Source organism: Leptonychotes weddellii, chromosome 9, assembly GCF_054177405.1.
Source record: "Leptonychotes weddellii isolate Sample4059 chromosome 9, ASM5417740v2, whole genome shotgun sequence".
Lineage (NCBI taxonomy): Eukaryota > Metazoa > Chordata > Mammalia > Carnivora > Phocidae > Leptonychotes > Leptonychotes weddellii.
In genome coordinates, this window is record NC_138377.1 from 111,199,717 (window position 1) to 111,216,494 (window position 16,778).

Sequence of the window (16,778 nt, forward strand, 5' to 3'; positions counted from 1 at the left end):
AGTATTGTGTGTTAAGTCCAAAACATCTCCTTAAAGGGGGGGGAGTGCCCCCCACCTTTGTGCCTGCCTCTCTCTTGCTGCTTGGAAATGGGGTGTGATGCCTGGTGCTCTGGGAGCTGTTCCAGAGAGAGAACAAAATGGAGACCTGGAAGACGTCTGAGTCACTGAACAAGTTTGCAAAGCCACAATACCAACCTTGCAGTTCCTACCTCCAGAATCCTCATGGGAGACACACAAACTTCTATCCAATTTAAACTTCTGTGATTTGGGGGTTTTCTGCTACATGCAGCCGAACCTAACCCAATTAACACAGCAATTCACAGAGGAATACATTTACATGATCAACATAAGAAGGTGTTCCCACCTTTTTATGACTAGCTAGAAAAATTTACATAAAAGAAACCAACAGATCACTTTATAGCCATCAGACTGATTAAAACCAATATAAGTGTTAATATGCATTGTGGGCAAAGATGCAGGGAAAGGGGTTCTCTGAAGATTGTTGCTGAAATGTGAATTGTTGCAGTCCTTTTTGAAAAGCAACCTGGAAACACCTAATAAAATTAAATCTACCTATGCTCTTCAATCCAGCAATCCCATTCCTGGGACTCTAACTCAGAGTAATGAAAGAACCCGTATCTATGTAAGGCTGTATTTATGTGGACGTTATCTGTAGCAGAGCTTATATTTGAAAAAGAGGAAACAAAGTGAATGCCATCGACAGGTTGGATGAATTATGTTTCGTTCACGCCTTGAACAATGTTGTCTGAGGTCTGCTTCTCTGAGAGATGAACGCTAAGGCTGAGATTGGCAAACAGGAGGGTTATTAGGAAGTGCTCTTGGGCTTTACCTTATAAGGAGGCCTCTGCCAACCCTTGGAGAACTGGAGCCTGACGGGCTGTTCAGAGTTGTCCAGAATTGAGCTCAAGGGATAAGCCTTGGCACCTCCATGTTAATCCGTCATTGGGATGCCTCCCCAGGATGGAACTTAACCTCCGGCAGATAGCAATCCCCAGAGAGAGACTCAGCTCTGACCCATCAGTGACCAACAATCCTGGCAGCTAGGTGGGTACATTTTACCATAGCATCCACCACTGTCCACCCCTTGACCCACTTGGGTCCACTTGATTCATGTAGCAAATCCACTTCATCTGGGAAGAGCTCCTTCAAGATTCCAGTGGGTCTCTTTTTCTGAGATTTTGGAGCTGGATCACCTGCTGACCAGCAGTGGTGGGAGGGGGGGGCACTAGTAGCCTCTGGCATGCTGCCATGCTACAATGTCAATGTCATGGGTGGGGAACCGGGGTGGGGTATTAGTCAGCTCAGGCTGCTATAACAAAAATACCATCAACTAGGAGACTTAAAAATACAGACATGTATTTCTCACAATTCTGGGGGCTGGGAAGTCTAAGATCAAGGTGCTTGACCAATTTGGTTCCTGGTGGGAGCCCTCTTCTTGGTTTACAGACAGATGCCTTCTTTCTGTGTCCTCACCTGGTGAAGAGAGAGACTCCTATCTCTTCTTACAAGGACATTAATCCCATTCATGAGGGCTTCCCCCTCATGACCTAATCACCTCCTGAAGGCCCCACCTCTAAATACCCTCTTATTGGGGATTAGGTTTCAGCATAAATCTGGGGTGGGGGGACACAGTCTATAGCAACTTCCCGGTTCCAAAGATGAGGATTATTTTTACTATACTGTGTATTCATTTTCTCAGGCTGTTGGAACAAAGCACCACAGAAAGGGGTGCTTAAACAACAGAAATTTATCATCTCACAGCTCTGGAGGCTGGAAGTCCAAGATCAAGATGTTAGTAGGGTTGATTCTTTCTGAGGGCCATGAGGGAAGGATCTGTTCCAGGCCTCTCTCCTTGCCTTGTAAATAGCCATTTTCTCCCTGTGTCTCTTCACATTGTCTTCCTTCTATGTCCACATCTCCCCTTTTTTGTAAGGACACCAGTCATATTGGATTAGGGTCCACCCTGATGACCTCATTTTTAACTTGGTTATACCTATAAAGACCTTATTTCCAAATAAGTTCACATTCTGAAATTCTGGGAGTTAGGACTCCAAAAGTATATATTTGGAGTGGGGGAGGGGATACAGTTCAACCCAGAACATACTATGTCCACTGGCTGCCACAAATGGCAGGTAAGGTTGGGTAATATGGGGATCCCCCATGCCCCACTGTCTCATAGAGACAACTCCCTATAGAGTTATGACTAGGCTAGATCAGCATGGTCTTCACAAGTGAGTCATATTGTAGAACATTGAAATTTTAGATTCTATTCTAGTTTTTGTTTATCCCGGTGTCATAATTGTTGGGTTTTTACATTTTTGCTTAGTTGCCTATGTTTTTATTAACAATCTAATCCAAAACTCACTGCCAGTCTTTCTTAATACATTCAGACACATCTGGCTTGCTTCCCATGCCTAATACACACCCTTCACCACCACCCTTTCTCCTGTGATGGAGTCTCTGTTTCCTGGATGCCCTTTCACTGCTTTTGTTTTACTCCCTTGTTTTATGGGAGCACATACTTCAGTAGCATCCTAAGAAAAGGTTTATGGGAGGTAAATTCTAGAGGATCCTACATGTCCAAAATGCTTTTATTCCATCTTCTCACTTACTGGTAGTTTGGATCTAAAAATTCTGGACTGAAAACCATTTCTCTTCATAGTTTTGAAGACATAGCATAATTGTCTTCTTCCTTACAGTGTGATCATGAGAAGTCTGAAGTCATTCTTATTCCCCATTCTTTTATTTTGTCATTGCCCTTTTGAGGTTTGTAAGATAGTCTCTTTGTAAATTAGGTTCCTGGACCCATTTTCAATGTATGAGGATGGGGGGGTAGGGGGTGGGGAGCACAGGGGAGACCGTCCCCACACCAACAAGCAATTCTCAGGATACCAGTGGGTGCCGTACAATTGAGTTCAACTCTGACACTATCTACCCAGAGATAGCATCAGATTCCACAGGTAAGGGTTCGGTCCTACACAACTGTTCCCCCCACTTGAGGCATCAGTTGTCATCCAGGTGGTTACCTGTACTTCTAACTGACCAGCTACAGATTGGAGATTCCCACAGCTTCCTCCTTGAACTTCAGGTGCCAGTTGCAAGTCCAAGTTGTTACCTGTCTGTCTGACTGGATACAGCTTGGAGGTTCTGAAGACTCCCTCCTCAGGTTAGATTAATTTGTTGGAGTGGCTCACAGAACTCTGAGAAATTTTTTACTTACTAGATTACCAGTTTATTAAAAAGGATATAACTCAGGAACAGCCAGATGAAAGAGATGTGCATAAAGCAAGGTGTAGGGAATGGGCACAGAGCTTTCATTCTCTCTCTCTGCCCACCACTGTCCCCAAATTTCCCCATGTTCACCAACCTAGAAGCTCTCTGAACCCTCTTCTTTTGGGTTTTTATGGAGGCTTCATTACATAGGCATTATTGATTAAATCATTGGTCATTGACTATTGATTCGATCTCCAGCCCCCCTCCTCTTCCCAGAGGTTAGGAGAATGGGGCTGAAAGTCCTGACCTTCTAGTCACATGGTTGGTTCTCCTGGCAACCAGGCTCCATCCTTAGGGGCTTAAAAAAAAAAAAAAAGACAACAACAACAACAAAAACCCACCTCATTAACATAACAAAAGACACCTTTATCACTCTCAACAATTAAGAAATTCCAAGGGTTTTGGAAGCTATGAACAAGGAATGGGGTTGAAGACCAAATATATATTTCTTATTATCAATCAAAGTATCACATTTTGCCACCAGTATTTGAAAATGCCTCCAGGAAGTGCCTTAGATGTGGATCTATTTTGTCCTTTCAAACTGAATACTCCTGTTCTTTATCTGGAGGATTTTCTTGAAATGTATTTTTGATGATTTCTTCCCCTCCATTTTCCCTGTCCTGTCTTTATGAAACTGCCATGATTTTGATATTAGACTAATTTTCTTACATTTTTCCCTTCTTATTTTCCATCTCTGATTTTTTGCTTTACTTTCTGGAAGAATTTCTCAACTTCATATTCTAAACTATTTAGTGTTTATTTCTGCTATCATATTTTCAATTTTCAAAAGTTCTTATTTGTTTCTGGAATATCCTTTTTTAATTTTTTAAAAATATTTTATATACTCATTTGAGAGAGAGAGAGAGCACAAGCAGAGGGAGAGGCAGAGGGAGAGGTAGAAGCAGACTCCCCACTGAGCTGGGAGCCTGACGTAGGGCTCGATCCCAGGACCTGGAGATCATGACCTGAGCCGAAGGCAGATGCTTAAACATCGTGAGCCACCCAGGCACCCTAAGGAATATTCTTTTTCTTAATAGTATCCTGTTCTTGTTTCCTGGGTCTGGTATCTTCTTTCATTTCTTTCCTTCTTTCTCCCTGTATAATGTTTTACCCAAGTTGCTTTTTCTCTGTATGTTCTGATCACTATCATTCATGTCAGAGACTTTCTTCAGATGTCTGCTAATTGATGATTATCCATGTTCATGTTAAAGTATAAAAGACCAAAAACCTGCTTGGATGTCTCAAGCCATGGTCAGCTTATAGACATGGAGCATTACAGTAGGGCAGTTTTCTGGGCTTGGCACTATTAACATTTTGAGCTGGATAATTCTTTTTCTTTGGAGGGGGTGGGGGAGCATTCTTGTGCAATGTAGGATGTTTAGCTGCATCCATAGATACCAGTACCGCCCCCCCCACACACACCAGTCTGTCATTCCTCCCAACAAGGATGAGTCTGGGGGAGGCAGGAGGGGTGCCTTTGGACATCTGGGTGGCATTTTTGTACTGCTGTCAGTGAAGAAGTAGGTTCTCTGCACTATGGGAATGGATATGTGCTGAATTCTGACTCCTCTGGCAACATGGAATCTTGGGCAATTTTAGTCTGCTCAGGCTGACATGACAAACACCACACACAGGATGGCTTGAACAGCAGATTTATCTCCTCATAGTTCTGGAAGCTGAAACTCTGAGATCAAGTTGTCAGCAGGGCTGGTTTCTCCTGACTTTTCTCTTTGGCTTGTAGATGGCTGACTTTTTTTTTTTTTTCTTTTTGTGACCTCATATGATCTTTCCTTTGTGTACACATCTTTCTCTGTGTGTCCAAATTTCCTCTTCTTGTAAGGACACAGGTCAGATTGGCTTAGGATCCACCCTAATGGCCTCCTTTCAACTGAATCACCTTTTTAAAGACCTTATCTCCAAAGATGGTCACATTCTGAGGTCCTAGGGTTTGGGACTTCAACATCTGAATTTAATGGGAGACAAAATTCAGCCCGTAACAGGCAGGCTGTTCAATTCTTCCAATAATAGTGCCCTTTCCAAAGGTGTCAGGACAATTAGAGGTGGCCCTGGTCTTGGGCCAGCCTACCCCAAGCCATTCCCAGCCTTCTCTCATTTCACTTTGTAAGGCAGCAGCAACAAGTCTGTTTCTGGGCTGTGCTTCCAGGCTCACAGGCTAGCTGGCTTCCTGCTGGCTCAACTGATGGGAGGTGGTGGCATAGTTTGGAGAGCCTGAAGAGGTGAGAGGCCTGAGCGTGTCCCTTCCCTTCTTCCTGCCTCACAAGGTAGCCACACACACAGCATTTCCGTCTCTTCTAAGGTTCCAGCTCCCACTGAGCAGGCGTGTATGGTTCCCTGGACTCCCATAACACCACTCCCTCCCTCTGGCCCCAGCCTAGAGGGATGGTGAACAACCCCTCCCACCCCGTGGCTAATCTCTGGGCTGTCCTAATGCCCCCCATTTGCTTATCCATCGCCTGTGACCCCAATCCTGGCATGCAGGTCCCTCCAATGTGAGTATTCTGAGTGATTTCTTGGCTAAATCCTGACTGATACAGAAGTACTTTTTCCTGAAAGGATTTGAGGCTGGAAATAATGCTGAAAGGGTTAGAAACATAACAGACATATTCAAATCAGGTAAATAAATGTTTTGTTGAGCCCCTTCTGGGTTCTAAGCATGGGCTTAACAAGATGTTTACAACCCAGTATTCAACACCTACTATGTACATATGGGATGCATCAGCTTAAAGTCTGTTTTAAGTCTAGAACAGTCCTGCTGAGGGACCCAGACATGCTCCTGTATGTAATCAAATCTTCCGTAGCTTGAGGGTCCATTACCGGAGTACCTGCAAATTTCACAGATCTGTACCCTGAGCTGCAATGACACAGAACTTCAACCAAAACATCCTTCCAGACAGCAAACCCTGACAGTCCCACCGGGACATGGTGAAGAGTCTTCTTTGAGGGAGGCTCAGCTGAGGAGCCCAAGGTCCCTCCTTTACCCACCTTTGCTGCCGGTGGCCTCTAGCCTCACTCCCTCCCCAGACCCTGGCCCCGGGTCCTGCTTCCTGCTTCCAACTGCTGCTCCTGGCCCTTCTGTTTGGGTGCAGCATTCACCCTGTGCTCCCTGAAATATTACTGGATGCAGCGTCCTCCTGGACCTTCCCCTGGGACACAGACCCCGTCTTCAGTGAGAGACTTGCCCCCTGCTGCTCCTGGCCCACCATCACCTGTGGAGAAACTTCAGGTCCGAGGGTCCTGGCTGGAGTGTCTGGGAAGGCAGAGGGTAGGGAGGCAAAAGGGGTCTCTTTGGCGGTATCCCTGCCTCTCTTCATCCCCTCCCTAGCTGTCATCCTCCTGGCCAAGCCAGGAGTTGATGTAAATGGTCAGAATATTTGCAACTTACCAGGGCCCTTTAGAGAACAAAAAAGGCAGCCTGCAGATCAAGGCAGGCTCCACGCTGGCTCTCAGGCACCACAGGCAGTGAGACCCTTGGGCCTCGCCGTCCAATAAGAACATAAGTGAACCAGATGCAATTTTAAAACTTCTTGTGGCCACATTAAAAAATAGCTGAAAGAAAAGGTGAAATTGATTCTAATAATATTTTCTGTAACCTAATATATCTAAAATAGTATTGCTTTAGCAGGCAATTCTCTTTTTTAATTTAAATTCACTTAGCCAACGTATAGTACATCATTAGTTTCAGATGTAGCGTTCAGTGATTCATCAGTTGCGTGTAACACCCACTGCTCATCACACCACATACCCTCCTTGATGCCCATCACCCAGTTACCCTATCCTCCCCACCCACCTCCCTTCCAGCAACCCTCAGTTTGTTCCTCAGAGTCAAGAGTCTCTCATGGTTTGTCTCCCTCTCTGATTTCTTCCCATTCAGTTTTCCTTCCCTTCCCCTATGATCCTCTGTGCTGTTTCTTATATTCCACGTATGAGTGAAACCATATGATAATTGTCTTTCTCTGATTGACTTATTTCCCTTAGCATAATACCCTCCGGTCCTATCCACGTCAATGTAAATGGCAGGTATTCATCGTTTCTGATGGGGCTGAGTAATATTCCATTGTATATATAAACCACATCTTCTTCATCCATTCATCTGTTGAAGGACATCTCGGCTCCTTCCATAGTTTGGCTACTGCGGACATTGCTGCTATGGACATTGGGGTGCAGGTGAGCAGGCAATTCTTACAAAAATTATAAAAGATTGGTCCCCTGCACAATACCAGGGCACTGGAAGGAGATGGGGACCATGGAGGTGTTGCATCAGACTCTCAACCTGGGCATAACTCCCAGGTACACCCAGGGAAGACAGAGCTGAGTTTAAAGGTTGGCGGGAGTAAGCAAGGGTATTAGAAAATTGGCCGGAGGGGCTGGGTGGAGAGGGGTGGCTGAGGTTTTGCTCCTGAGAGGGACGACATGGAGGTAAGATGTGTCTACGCAGACTTTAAACACTCTGCTGTATACACCAACGTTTTGTGGGTGTAGCTTTTCAGGGAACCCCAAACTGGGTTCCCCACCAAGGTGACAATGACAGAGCAGCCCCAGCCTCCAAGTGAGAAGGGGAGGGCAGGCAGAAGTCAGCCGGGGATGACCTGGTGAGCACCACGGGGATCCACCCGGGAGCTTGGGCCAGGCGCTCAGCAGGTCTGAAGGGTGGTGCTCCCTGCTCCCTGCTGGCGTCTGAGCACTACCCTTCAGACCTGCTGAGCGCTGCCTAGGACGCCGTGCCTGGTTCATCAGGCTCCCAGTCTCGGGCAACTCCTCATACTTTGGCCCAGGGGAAAACTGACTCTGACACAAATAAAGCTGCCGACCCAGGAGCTTAAAACTCACCTGAGAAACCTGTCCCTGAATCAGAGCAGATCTGAGCCTCATGAACCATCTCCAGCTACCTAAGTTGGGGGGGGGGGGGATGCATTATTTAAAGGAAAATGGACTTTTATTGCCTTTATGGTTTCCCCTGTCATAATCATGAGAGCCCATATTCTCCGGATGTTCACTGTATGCCAAGCACCTTGCGAATAGCTGGACCAATCTTAGATCTCATCTCGTAGACAAGAAAACTGAGCCTTGCAGAGGTCATGGAATTTACCTACAGGTCCTAAGGGCTGGATTCGGAGCTGGACATCTGAGGGTTCAGGGGTAGAGGGTGTGGCTGCAACCAAGTCAGACGTCTGACTCCAGCCCCTGGGGCACTAACCACTGTTCGGTATGCCACCTCCTTATAACCGGAGTAAACATGTGTGGCAGAGACAAGTTTAAAAAAGGAAGCACAGGGGCACCTGGGTGGCTCAGTCGGTTAAGCGGCTGCCTTTGGCTCAGGTCATGATCCCAGGGTTCTGGGATCGAGCCCCGCATCGGGCTCCCTGCTTCTCCCTCTACCTGCCACTCCCCCTGCTTGTGCTCTCTCTCTCACTCTCTCTGACAGATAAACAAATAAAATCTTTTAAAAAATAAAAATAAAAAGGGAAGCACACATAAATAAGGCAATTATTAAGTCACCCAGGAGTAACCACTATGAGCATTCTGCCTTACAACCTCAGATGTGTGTGGGGTGATGTATGTCCTTTTCTCTTTTTCTAGAGATTTTTAAGACAGTGCTTGTTATTCATAAACATCCTTCCATGTGAATGTGTATTTTACAAGAGCGGGCTTTATTTTATTTCATAAATGAGCTACATGAATTCAACCCAATCCCCCTCCTGTTGGACATTGTGGGTTTTTTCCATCTCTCACAGTTAGAATAGCCTTGTAACAAATCTTGTTACATGTCCTACTTATTTCTTTGGCAAATTCCTAAATGTGGGAGACAAGATCAAAGCATATGCACAATGTAAAAGTTATTGCTATATAATGCTACAAATGTCCCAATTGAAACTCCCACCAACAGGGCCTGAGAGTACCTTTCCCCACCTGTGCAACCATGTGCCATATAATCCTTACAGATTTGACTTTTTCCAGCTTCTTACAGCTACTTGAATTTCCATTGATTTGACCATCTGTCAAGTTAACACCTTTTTTCCGTACGTATTTCTTTAGTGAATTGTTTGCATCATTTGGCCAATTTTTCCATGGAGTGTTTGGATTTTTTTTTCTTTTTTCTTACTGAGATCTGAATGCCTTTTATATGTTAAGGATATTAACATATCAAAGATAGCAAATATTTTTCCCCAATTTGCTATATGCTCTTTGACTTTTTAATGATTGGTTTTTTCTGTGCTAAATGCAATATATTTTTTAAACCTTTTTTTTCCTACCACTCTCCCATGAACAACTAAAGCTGCCTCGGGTAACTCCACACAGAGGTCTGACAACTGTCTTGGCCTCTGTGATGAACTAGCAATATCTGCCAAGGCGTGGGCAGGGAGCATTTGCCTTGCAGACCACCACAAGAGAGGGAGACGTTGTGTCCCAACCATGAAAAGGGAAGGTCCAAACTATGAAATTGTGCTAAGACAACAGACATAAACTGAAAATGTTCCCAGCAGAAGGGATGTATGGCCATCCCACAGCAGCATAGAGGAGGGGACCAAGGCCCAGAAGACTTATGGGCTTCCATCAAGGTCACACAGCTGGTTAAGTGCAGACCTAGCCTTGGACTCATTCATCTTTCACCTTCAAGGCTACAGCTAACCTGCTGTGCCCCCTCAGGCAAGTCCCCTGTGTTTCTGGGTCTTAAATTCCTCTCTATAAAATTCAAAGTTGCGGCTTAAGAAATTCTAATGACTTGGCCAGTACAAATCTCTGCTCTCTACGCACTGGAGTTTTGAAACATCTAGTGAAAGCTGGTCACTCAGCATCTGTTCCTTTCCATCTTCTGCCCTTCCTGGGAAAAGGTCGGTGTCTTAGCTCGGGCTGCCATCACAAAATACCACAGACCGGATGGCTTCGATAACAGGACTTTATGTCTCACAGTTCTGGAATCTGGAAGTCCAAGACCAAGGTCCATCAGGGTTCAGATTCTGGTGAGGGCTCTCTTCCTGGCTTGCAGATGGCCACCTTCTCACGGCATCTCCACATGGTCTTTCCTCTCGAGTGTGAGTGAGCAGGGAAAGAGAGAGTGACAGCAAACTTTCTGCTGTCTCTTCTTACAAGCATACTAATTCTATTGGACCAGGACCCCACCCTTATGACCTCACTTAACCTTAATTACCTCCTTATAGGCCCTCTGTCCTTGCAGGCCTTTTGTCACATTAAGGGTTAAGATTTCAACATATGAATTTAGCAGGGACACAATTCAGTCCATAGCAGGTGACACAGGGGAGAGGATGCTCTAGGTTTGGCAGGAATTGGAGGACCATCTGAGTAGGCCTGTCGGCTTGTGGAGGATTGACTGCAGCTTTCTCAGTGCGGGAGTAGTGGGACTGTCCTTGGCGGATGTGACCCTGACATACTTCAGAGGATGAGCCATGTTGCTCCAACACCTCCTCTCTGACCTCACCTGGGCCTGAGGAACTGCATCTCAGTCAGCCTAGCCAAAGGCCTGGAGAGAAAACCAGGGCATGTTTCTGCAGGAACTGTTCACACATTTTAAGCAAGCATCCTGGCTGAGCTGGGCCAGTGGAGAAAGCAAAGTTGAGTTTTGCTCAGAAGCTTTTATAAGACCATGGGCTTTTGTAGTCTGTCTGAAGTTGGATTCTGCCTCTTTTACTGACTAGCTATGATGTCTTGGACAAATAATGTAATCTCTGTGCCCAAAGATCTAAGTTAGGAATTGCAATAGCTGCTACTAATGGGAATCTTTTTTTTTTTTTTAAGATTTTATTTATTTATCTGACAGAGAGAGAGCACAAGTAGGCAGAGTGGCAGGCAGAGGCAGAGGGAGAAGCAGACCCCCCGCTGATCAGGGACCCCGATGTGGGGCTCAATCCCAGGACCCTGGGATTGTGACCTGAGCCAAAGGCAGTCGCTTAACCAACTGAGCCATCCAGGCGCCCTACTAACAGGAATCTTAACCTCTTAAACAATGGGGACATTGAGTTCTTTCCTGCACACTTTCCATCTTTCTGCTTTGCCATCCTTAGCACGTGGATTCCACCTCCAAGGCTGCCTCATGTCCAAGATGAGTTGCAGGTGCTCTAGCCATCACATCTTCATTCCAGGCAGTGGGAGAGAGGGTAAGCAGGACACACATATTTTACAGAGCTTTTCCAGATGTCTGCCTTTTAAACGTTTCAGAAGTCCCATCAACATTTTCCTCTTACATTGTCTGAAAGTTATTCACAGGGCACAACCTGTGGCAAGGAAGACTGGGAAGTGTAGTCTCAGTGTGGCATGTTGCTGCCCCAAATAATATTGGGGTTCTTTTCTGAAGTGAAAGATTCAAATGGATATTGGGTAGGCATCTTGCAATTTCTGTTAACACTCAGTTTTTTTCTGCCTGCAATTTGGGGATTGTAATAATACCAACCTCACAGGAGTGTTGTGTTGCCTTGTACCTAGTAGAGACTCAATATGTGTTAGCTAAATTATTGTCTATCAAGAGTGCATGAAGTGAAAAAGGAAAATAATGTTGGCATTACTATGAAGATAGTTTTGACCTCACAGACCCAATGAAAAGGTCTTGGTGGGTGGGGGGAGCGGTGCTGGATGGCTCAGTCAGTTAAGCGTGTGCCTTCAGCTCAGGTCATGATCTAGGGTCCTGGGATTAAGCCCCGCATCAGCCTCTCCACTCAGTGGGGAGTCTGCTTCTTCCTCTCACTCTCCCTCTGTGCTCTCTCTCTCTCAAATAAATAAATAAAAATCTTTTTTAAAAAAGAAAAGGTCTCAGGGGTTCCCAGGACTCCCAGATTACATTCTGAGAACTGCTGCTTAGAGAATCAGATTATCCTTGGAGGGACTTGCTCCAGCATGACACCGAAAGAACATACAACCATCCTTTTACCTTTATGAAGTTTGGATAATTTTTGTTAACAGATATGACCTAGTTTTTATTTTTCCAGGATCGAGCATAATCTGTAATGCCCTGTGTATGTCTTTGTCTTTGCTCATCTTAGAAGTGTAAACCCCATGAGCACTTGCCACTGTGTTCCAAAGCTTGACATGTGGAAGTAGATCCACAGACAGAAACTTGACAATGTTGAGCTTTACCGACACCCTATGCTCCTGGAAAACAGTAAAGGTTAAGACCTCCCCATCCCAATCCACCCATTGTGTTCTGGAAAATAACTCATTGCAAAGAACCACCCTTCCTTCCCCGTATGACTTAAATAAGACTCAGGGATGCCCTCCTTGTTTACCCATGACAAGGCCAGACACAAACCCTCTAAATTCTTTCTTTGCCTCATACATGGTTAGCTGAGCCTCTTGTCCCCACTGATCAATCAGAACAAAATGCTTGTTTTAACCAAAATTCCATGAAACCTCTCTCCTTCATCCAGGCCCCTGAATGGACTTTAGCCTACCCTCAGCTTGAGCCACTATACAGTCCCTCTTTGAGAATAGGCTGGCCTCAGGTAGAACGTTCTCGTATCTACTTATCCAGTTCTGCCACCCTTTTGTCCTACTTCCCCACACCTGGTTCTTTTTAGCCTTGCTTACTCCTCTCTATAAAAGAAAAGCCCTTTCTAACTCTTGAGATGCTTGCAGACCTTATAGTCAGAGGGTTCTCCCTATGGCAAATCTTTTTCTCCCCTTGCAATAATCTTTTTGAATAAAATCTCTCCTAAATCTGGATTTGTTTTTTATTGGACATGCTGAATGGAAGAAACAAGTGTAACAGATCGGAGAGTGGCTATATTAATTCAGCTTTGCAGATTCTGATCTGACTCCTCTCCCTTTTAATCACATTCTTACATTCTGATGCCTAGACTTGCCAAATCCACCAGCCCATGACCAAGCCCTTTGGGCCAGGAGCACAGCTGTGGCTGACAGCGGGGCTTTACACATTAGGATTTGGATTGTGGTGCTGGCCCTCCCCTCCTCTGTACCTTGGGTCAGGTCACTTAATGTCTCGCCTGTTGAGCCACTATTTACTAAGTGTAGGCTTTGAACTGGACACAGGTTGTAGTGAGCAAAACAGACGATAATTAGGGACAGGAGGATTCGGACAATAAAACAAGTAAATCAACTGAGAAGTGAGATGAAGAAACAGAATGTCCTGACAGAGCATGGAGGGAGCACCCAGGTATATGGGGTAGACAGGGAAGGCTCTGCTGAGAAAGTGGCTTATCTGAGGCCCAGGGGCCCGAAGGTCCAGCCATACCAGCAGCTGAGAGAAGGCTATTCCTGTGAAGGGCCAGGGGTGGGACATCTGGGTGTTTAAAAGCCAGAAAAAAGGGGAGAGTGGCTGAAAGGAATGAGTAAATGGCAGAGAATGCACTGGAGCCCACTTACGGTCCGGGCCTTTGTCTGCCAAGATAAAGAATTCTACTTTTATTTTAAGTAGGATGGAAAGCCATAAAAGGGAGAGATCTTACTGTTTTAATCCTTTTGCTTTGTGGTTTAATTTGATTATTACTGAAATTTCATTTTTCTTCCCTATTAACCATTTGTATACTTTGGCGAATTGTCTGCTTATGCTCCCCACCCATTTATCTACTGGGCTGTGAAGTGACTTTCTCATTCATTTGATGAGGTTTGTCTCAATTAAGGATTTTAATCTTTTGTGGTGTTTGTTGCATATATTTCCCCCTGGTTACTGATTGCTTTTTAATTTTGCTTTCCTTTTTGGGGGTTGAAATTTTAAACCTTTGTGCTTTAGTGTATGAGAAGGTTCACCCATCACTATTAAGCTTAAGGAGTCCCCCGCCATCGACCTTGGGTAAATTGTGTTGTTTGTGATCCGTGTTGTCGTGGTTCAATGGTTTACATTGGTGGCCTTTTCTATTTTCGTGTGCGCGGAGGACCAAACTCCTCCGGTGGTGGGGAGGACTTCAAGATGTGGAGACCCCTGGCCCACCCCGGCCGAGCCAGAGCGGGGTGGGGAGCCCTTCCCAGCCGGAGGCCGCAGCAGGTGGCACCCACTCTCCTGCGAATCCGCCCCCTCGTTACACAGTTGACACAGAGGGCGGGGCCAAAGTCCTCTTCTACAGGTGAGAAAGCTGAGGCTCAGCAGAAAGCTGGGAGGGGGAGGTAAGCCTACAGCAGAAGCAAAAACTGCAGCTGGGCAGAGCTGGTGCCCGGGTGGCGGGCAGGGGGGCGGGGCGAGGGTCCGGTCGGAGAGCTAGAGCCCCGCCCCTCCCCGGCCCCGCCCCCCCGCCACCTTTCCTGTACTGACCTCTCAGCACAGCCCGGCTCATTCCGGAGCCCGCGCAGCGCTGATTTCATTGGCTGCCTCGCCGTCCCCGCCCCCTGGAGACCTGCTGATTTTCGTAGCCAATCAGCAGGCACGGCGGCGGCGGCGGCGAGTCTCGGCGGAGACCGGGTGCTGAGGTACCGGGGTTGGCAGGAGGGGCCGCGGTCCTGGGAGGGGGACCGCGCGGGCCCTCAGCGGCGCCGCGGCTGAGAGGTTGGGCCACCCTCCTGCCTCGGGGGCGAGCCACCCTCCTGCCTCCGGAGGGGCGGCGACCGCCACCGTCCGGGGCTGGCCGGAGGTTGTTGGGGTTGAGGGCAGAGGTCGGAGGTCGTGCCTTTGTGGAATGTTGGGGTCCCGCCCGTCTAAGCCTAGGAGCGGGCCGCGCCCCGTTTTGTTTTTGTCAGCGCCTGTGTGGGGACCGCCCTCCTTGCACTGAAAGGGCTCTGAGGGAAACAGGCCTGGGAGCCGCCAGGGCCCCTCGCAGGCCCTGTGCTCTGAGGGGAGGCCGGCGGCCCTCGGGTCCCCGAGGACGGCCGCCGCCTCCCTCCTGCCGGCCCGCGGGTCTGGAGGGTGCGGGCAGGAGGGGGAGGGCGGCACGGTCGCGCGGGGGCCACTGGCTGCCCCCGAAGGCGCCGCTCCCCTGGGCTCCGAAGGGCCCCGCGCCAGCGCTTCTGAGGCTGTCATTCCCCGTGTTTGAGATTTCGTTTCTGGAACCTCACTCGGACGGTCCCAAGAGGGGAAAGCGGGTAGTGTGGCTTTTGCACTTGGCTGGAGGTGAAAATAAAAACCAGGCGCGGGATGTAATGAAGGCAAAGGGACCTGTGAGAAAGTGGACGAATTTCTGAGCTCGACAAGAATTTTCTGCCCATCTTGGCCCACATACTACGTAGTTCAAGCCTGGGGTATTGGAAATCAGAGTATTTTATTCTCCTAGTTCTCATAAGCAAGTGCCCTTAGTCTTGACCTTCTTGGCGAGGATGCTTTGGAATGTGTAAAGTACTGAACAAGAATTGTTTTGTACAAAAGTTCGAAGTTAAGATTCTCAGAGCAAGGAAGCTGGGAACAGCCCTTGCCTCTCATTGCAAGGATCCCAGCAGCTGCTTTACCCCTCTGAGACCAAAAAGAGAAGTCGTTTCTTTATCTGTGTGGGTTTTGGGGAGACACCAGCTATGGATGAGGAATAAGGGGGATGCAATTAGGGGAAAATGCTATTTTTATATGCCTCTCACCCACCCCATCTCAGCTAGCGTAGAACCCATTATTTTTTGTACTGATGGTGTCTGTTGAGTATGTACAATGATCAGGGAAAGGAGGAATCTCTAACAAGACACTTCTCTTTAATATAGCTGCAGAGCAGTGAATGTGCCTTATGTGGAATTAACCATGGGGTTTGGTTTTCAGTTGAGAATATGAGGCAGAAGGAAGTGTTAACCAAGACCTTCCAAGGCCCAGCCATTGTCTGTAGGACTCCGACCAGCCACGTTTACATGTTTGAGAACGGTGGTGGGGACTCGGGGGACTCCTCTGAGGAAGAGTCCCACCGCGTGGCTCTGCGGCCCCGGGGCAAGGAGCGCCAGAAGAAGGGTGCCCATCACCCTCCCCAGCCAGGAGCAGGTGACGTGGTGCTGCTACAGCGGGAGCTGGCCCAGGAGGACAGCCTCAACAAGCTCGCTCTTCAGTATGGCTGCAAAGTAAGAAACCCCGCAGGTGAAGGTGTCACCTGTCCCTCGGCTCCTGTGTGTTTAGAGGAACAGAGCAACTCACTGAAGGGTGGGGGCCCTTGCTGCCCCTTCCTGACCCCGCAGAGGTGGTTTGGAGAGGCCTCTTGTAGCCTTAAAGGACGCCCCCCTTCCCCCACCCATCTAGCCAGAGATGGAAGGCAGGTGGAAGTACTTTAAAGTCTGAACCTTGGGATCATGAAAAGTGAGGGTTAGGAATCTCACGTGTTGGGGCAGTTCCCTCTCTGCAGAGTACTTCTCTCACTGTCCCTCCAAACTGAATTTCAGAACCCCCCCCTTTTTTTTAAAGTAGGCTTCATGCCCAGTGTGGAGACCAGTGGGGGGCTTGAACTTGCAATCCTGAGATTAAGACCTGGGCTGAGATCAAGAGTCAGATGCTCAGGGGCACCTGCGTGGCTCAGTCGGTTAGGCCTCTGCCGTCAGCTCAGGTCATGATCCCGGGGTCCTGGGCTCGAGCTCCACATTGTGCTCCCTGCTCAGCGGGGAGTCTGCTT

The 16,778-nt window shown here is 47.5% G+C and overlaps 1 protein-coding gene across 5 annotated transcripts in view; it reads left to right on the forward strand.

Annotated features, from left to right (window-relative positions):
• Positions 1–9,528: 9,528 nt before the first annotated feature.
• Positions 9,529–16,778, forward strand: part of LYSMD4 (LysM domain containing 4) — an 11,915-nt gene continuing 4,665 nt past the window's right edge. The window contains exons 1-2 of one of the 5 annotated variants that reach the window (XM_081831552.1): positions 9,529–14,342; positions 15,947–16,236. In XM_081831552.1, the coding sequence (XP_081687678.1) occupies positions 14,111–14,342; positions 15,947–16,236 (522 nt within the window). In that variant the 5' untranslated portion in view covers positions 9,529–14,110. The other 4 variants (XM_006745658.3, XM_031041774.2, XM_081831554.1 and 1 more) reach the window with 4 other exon arrangements.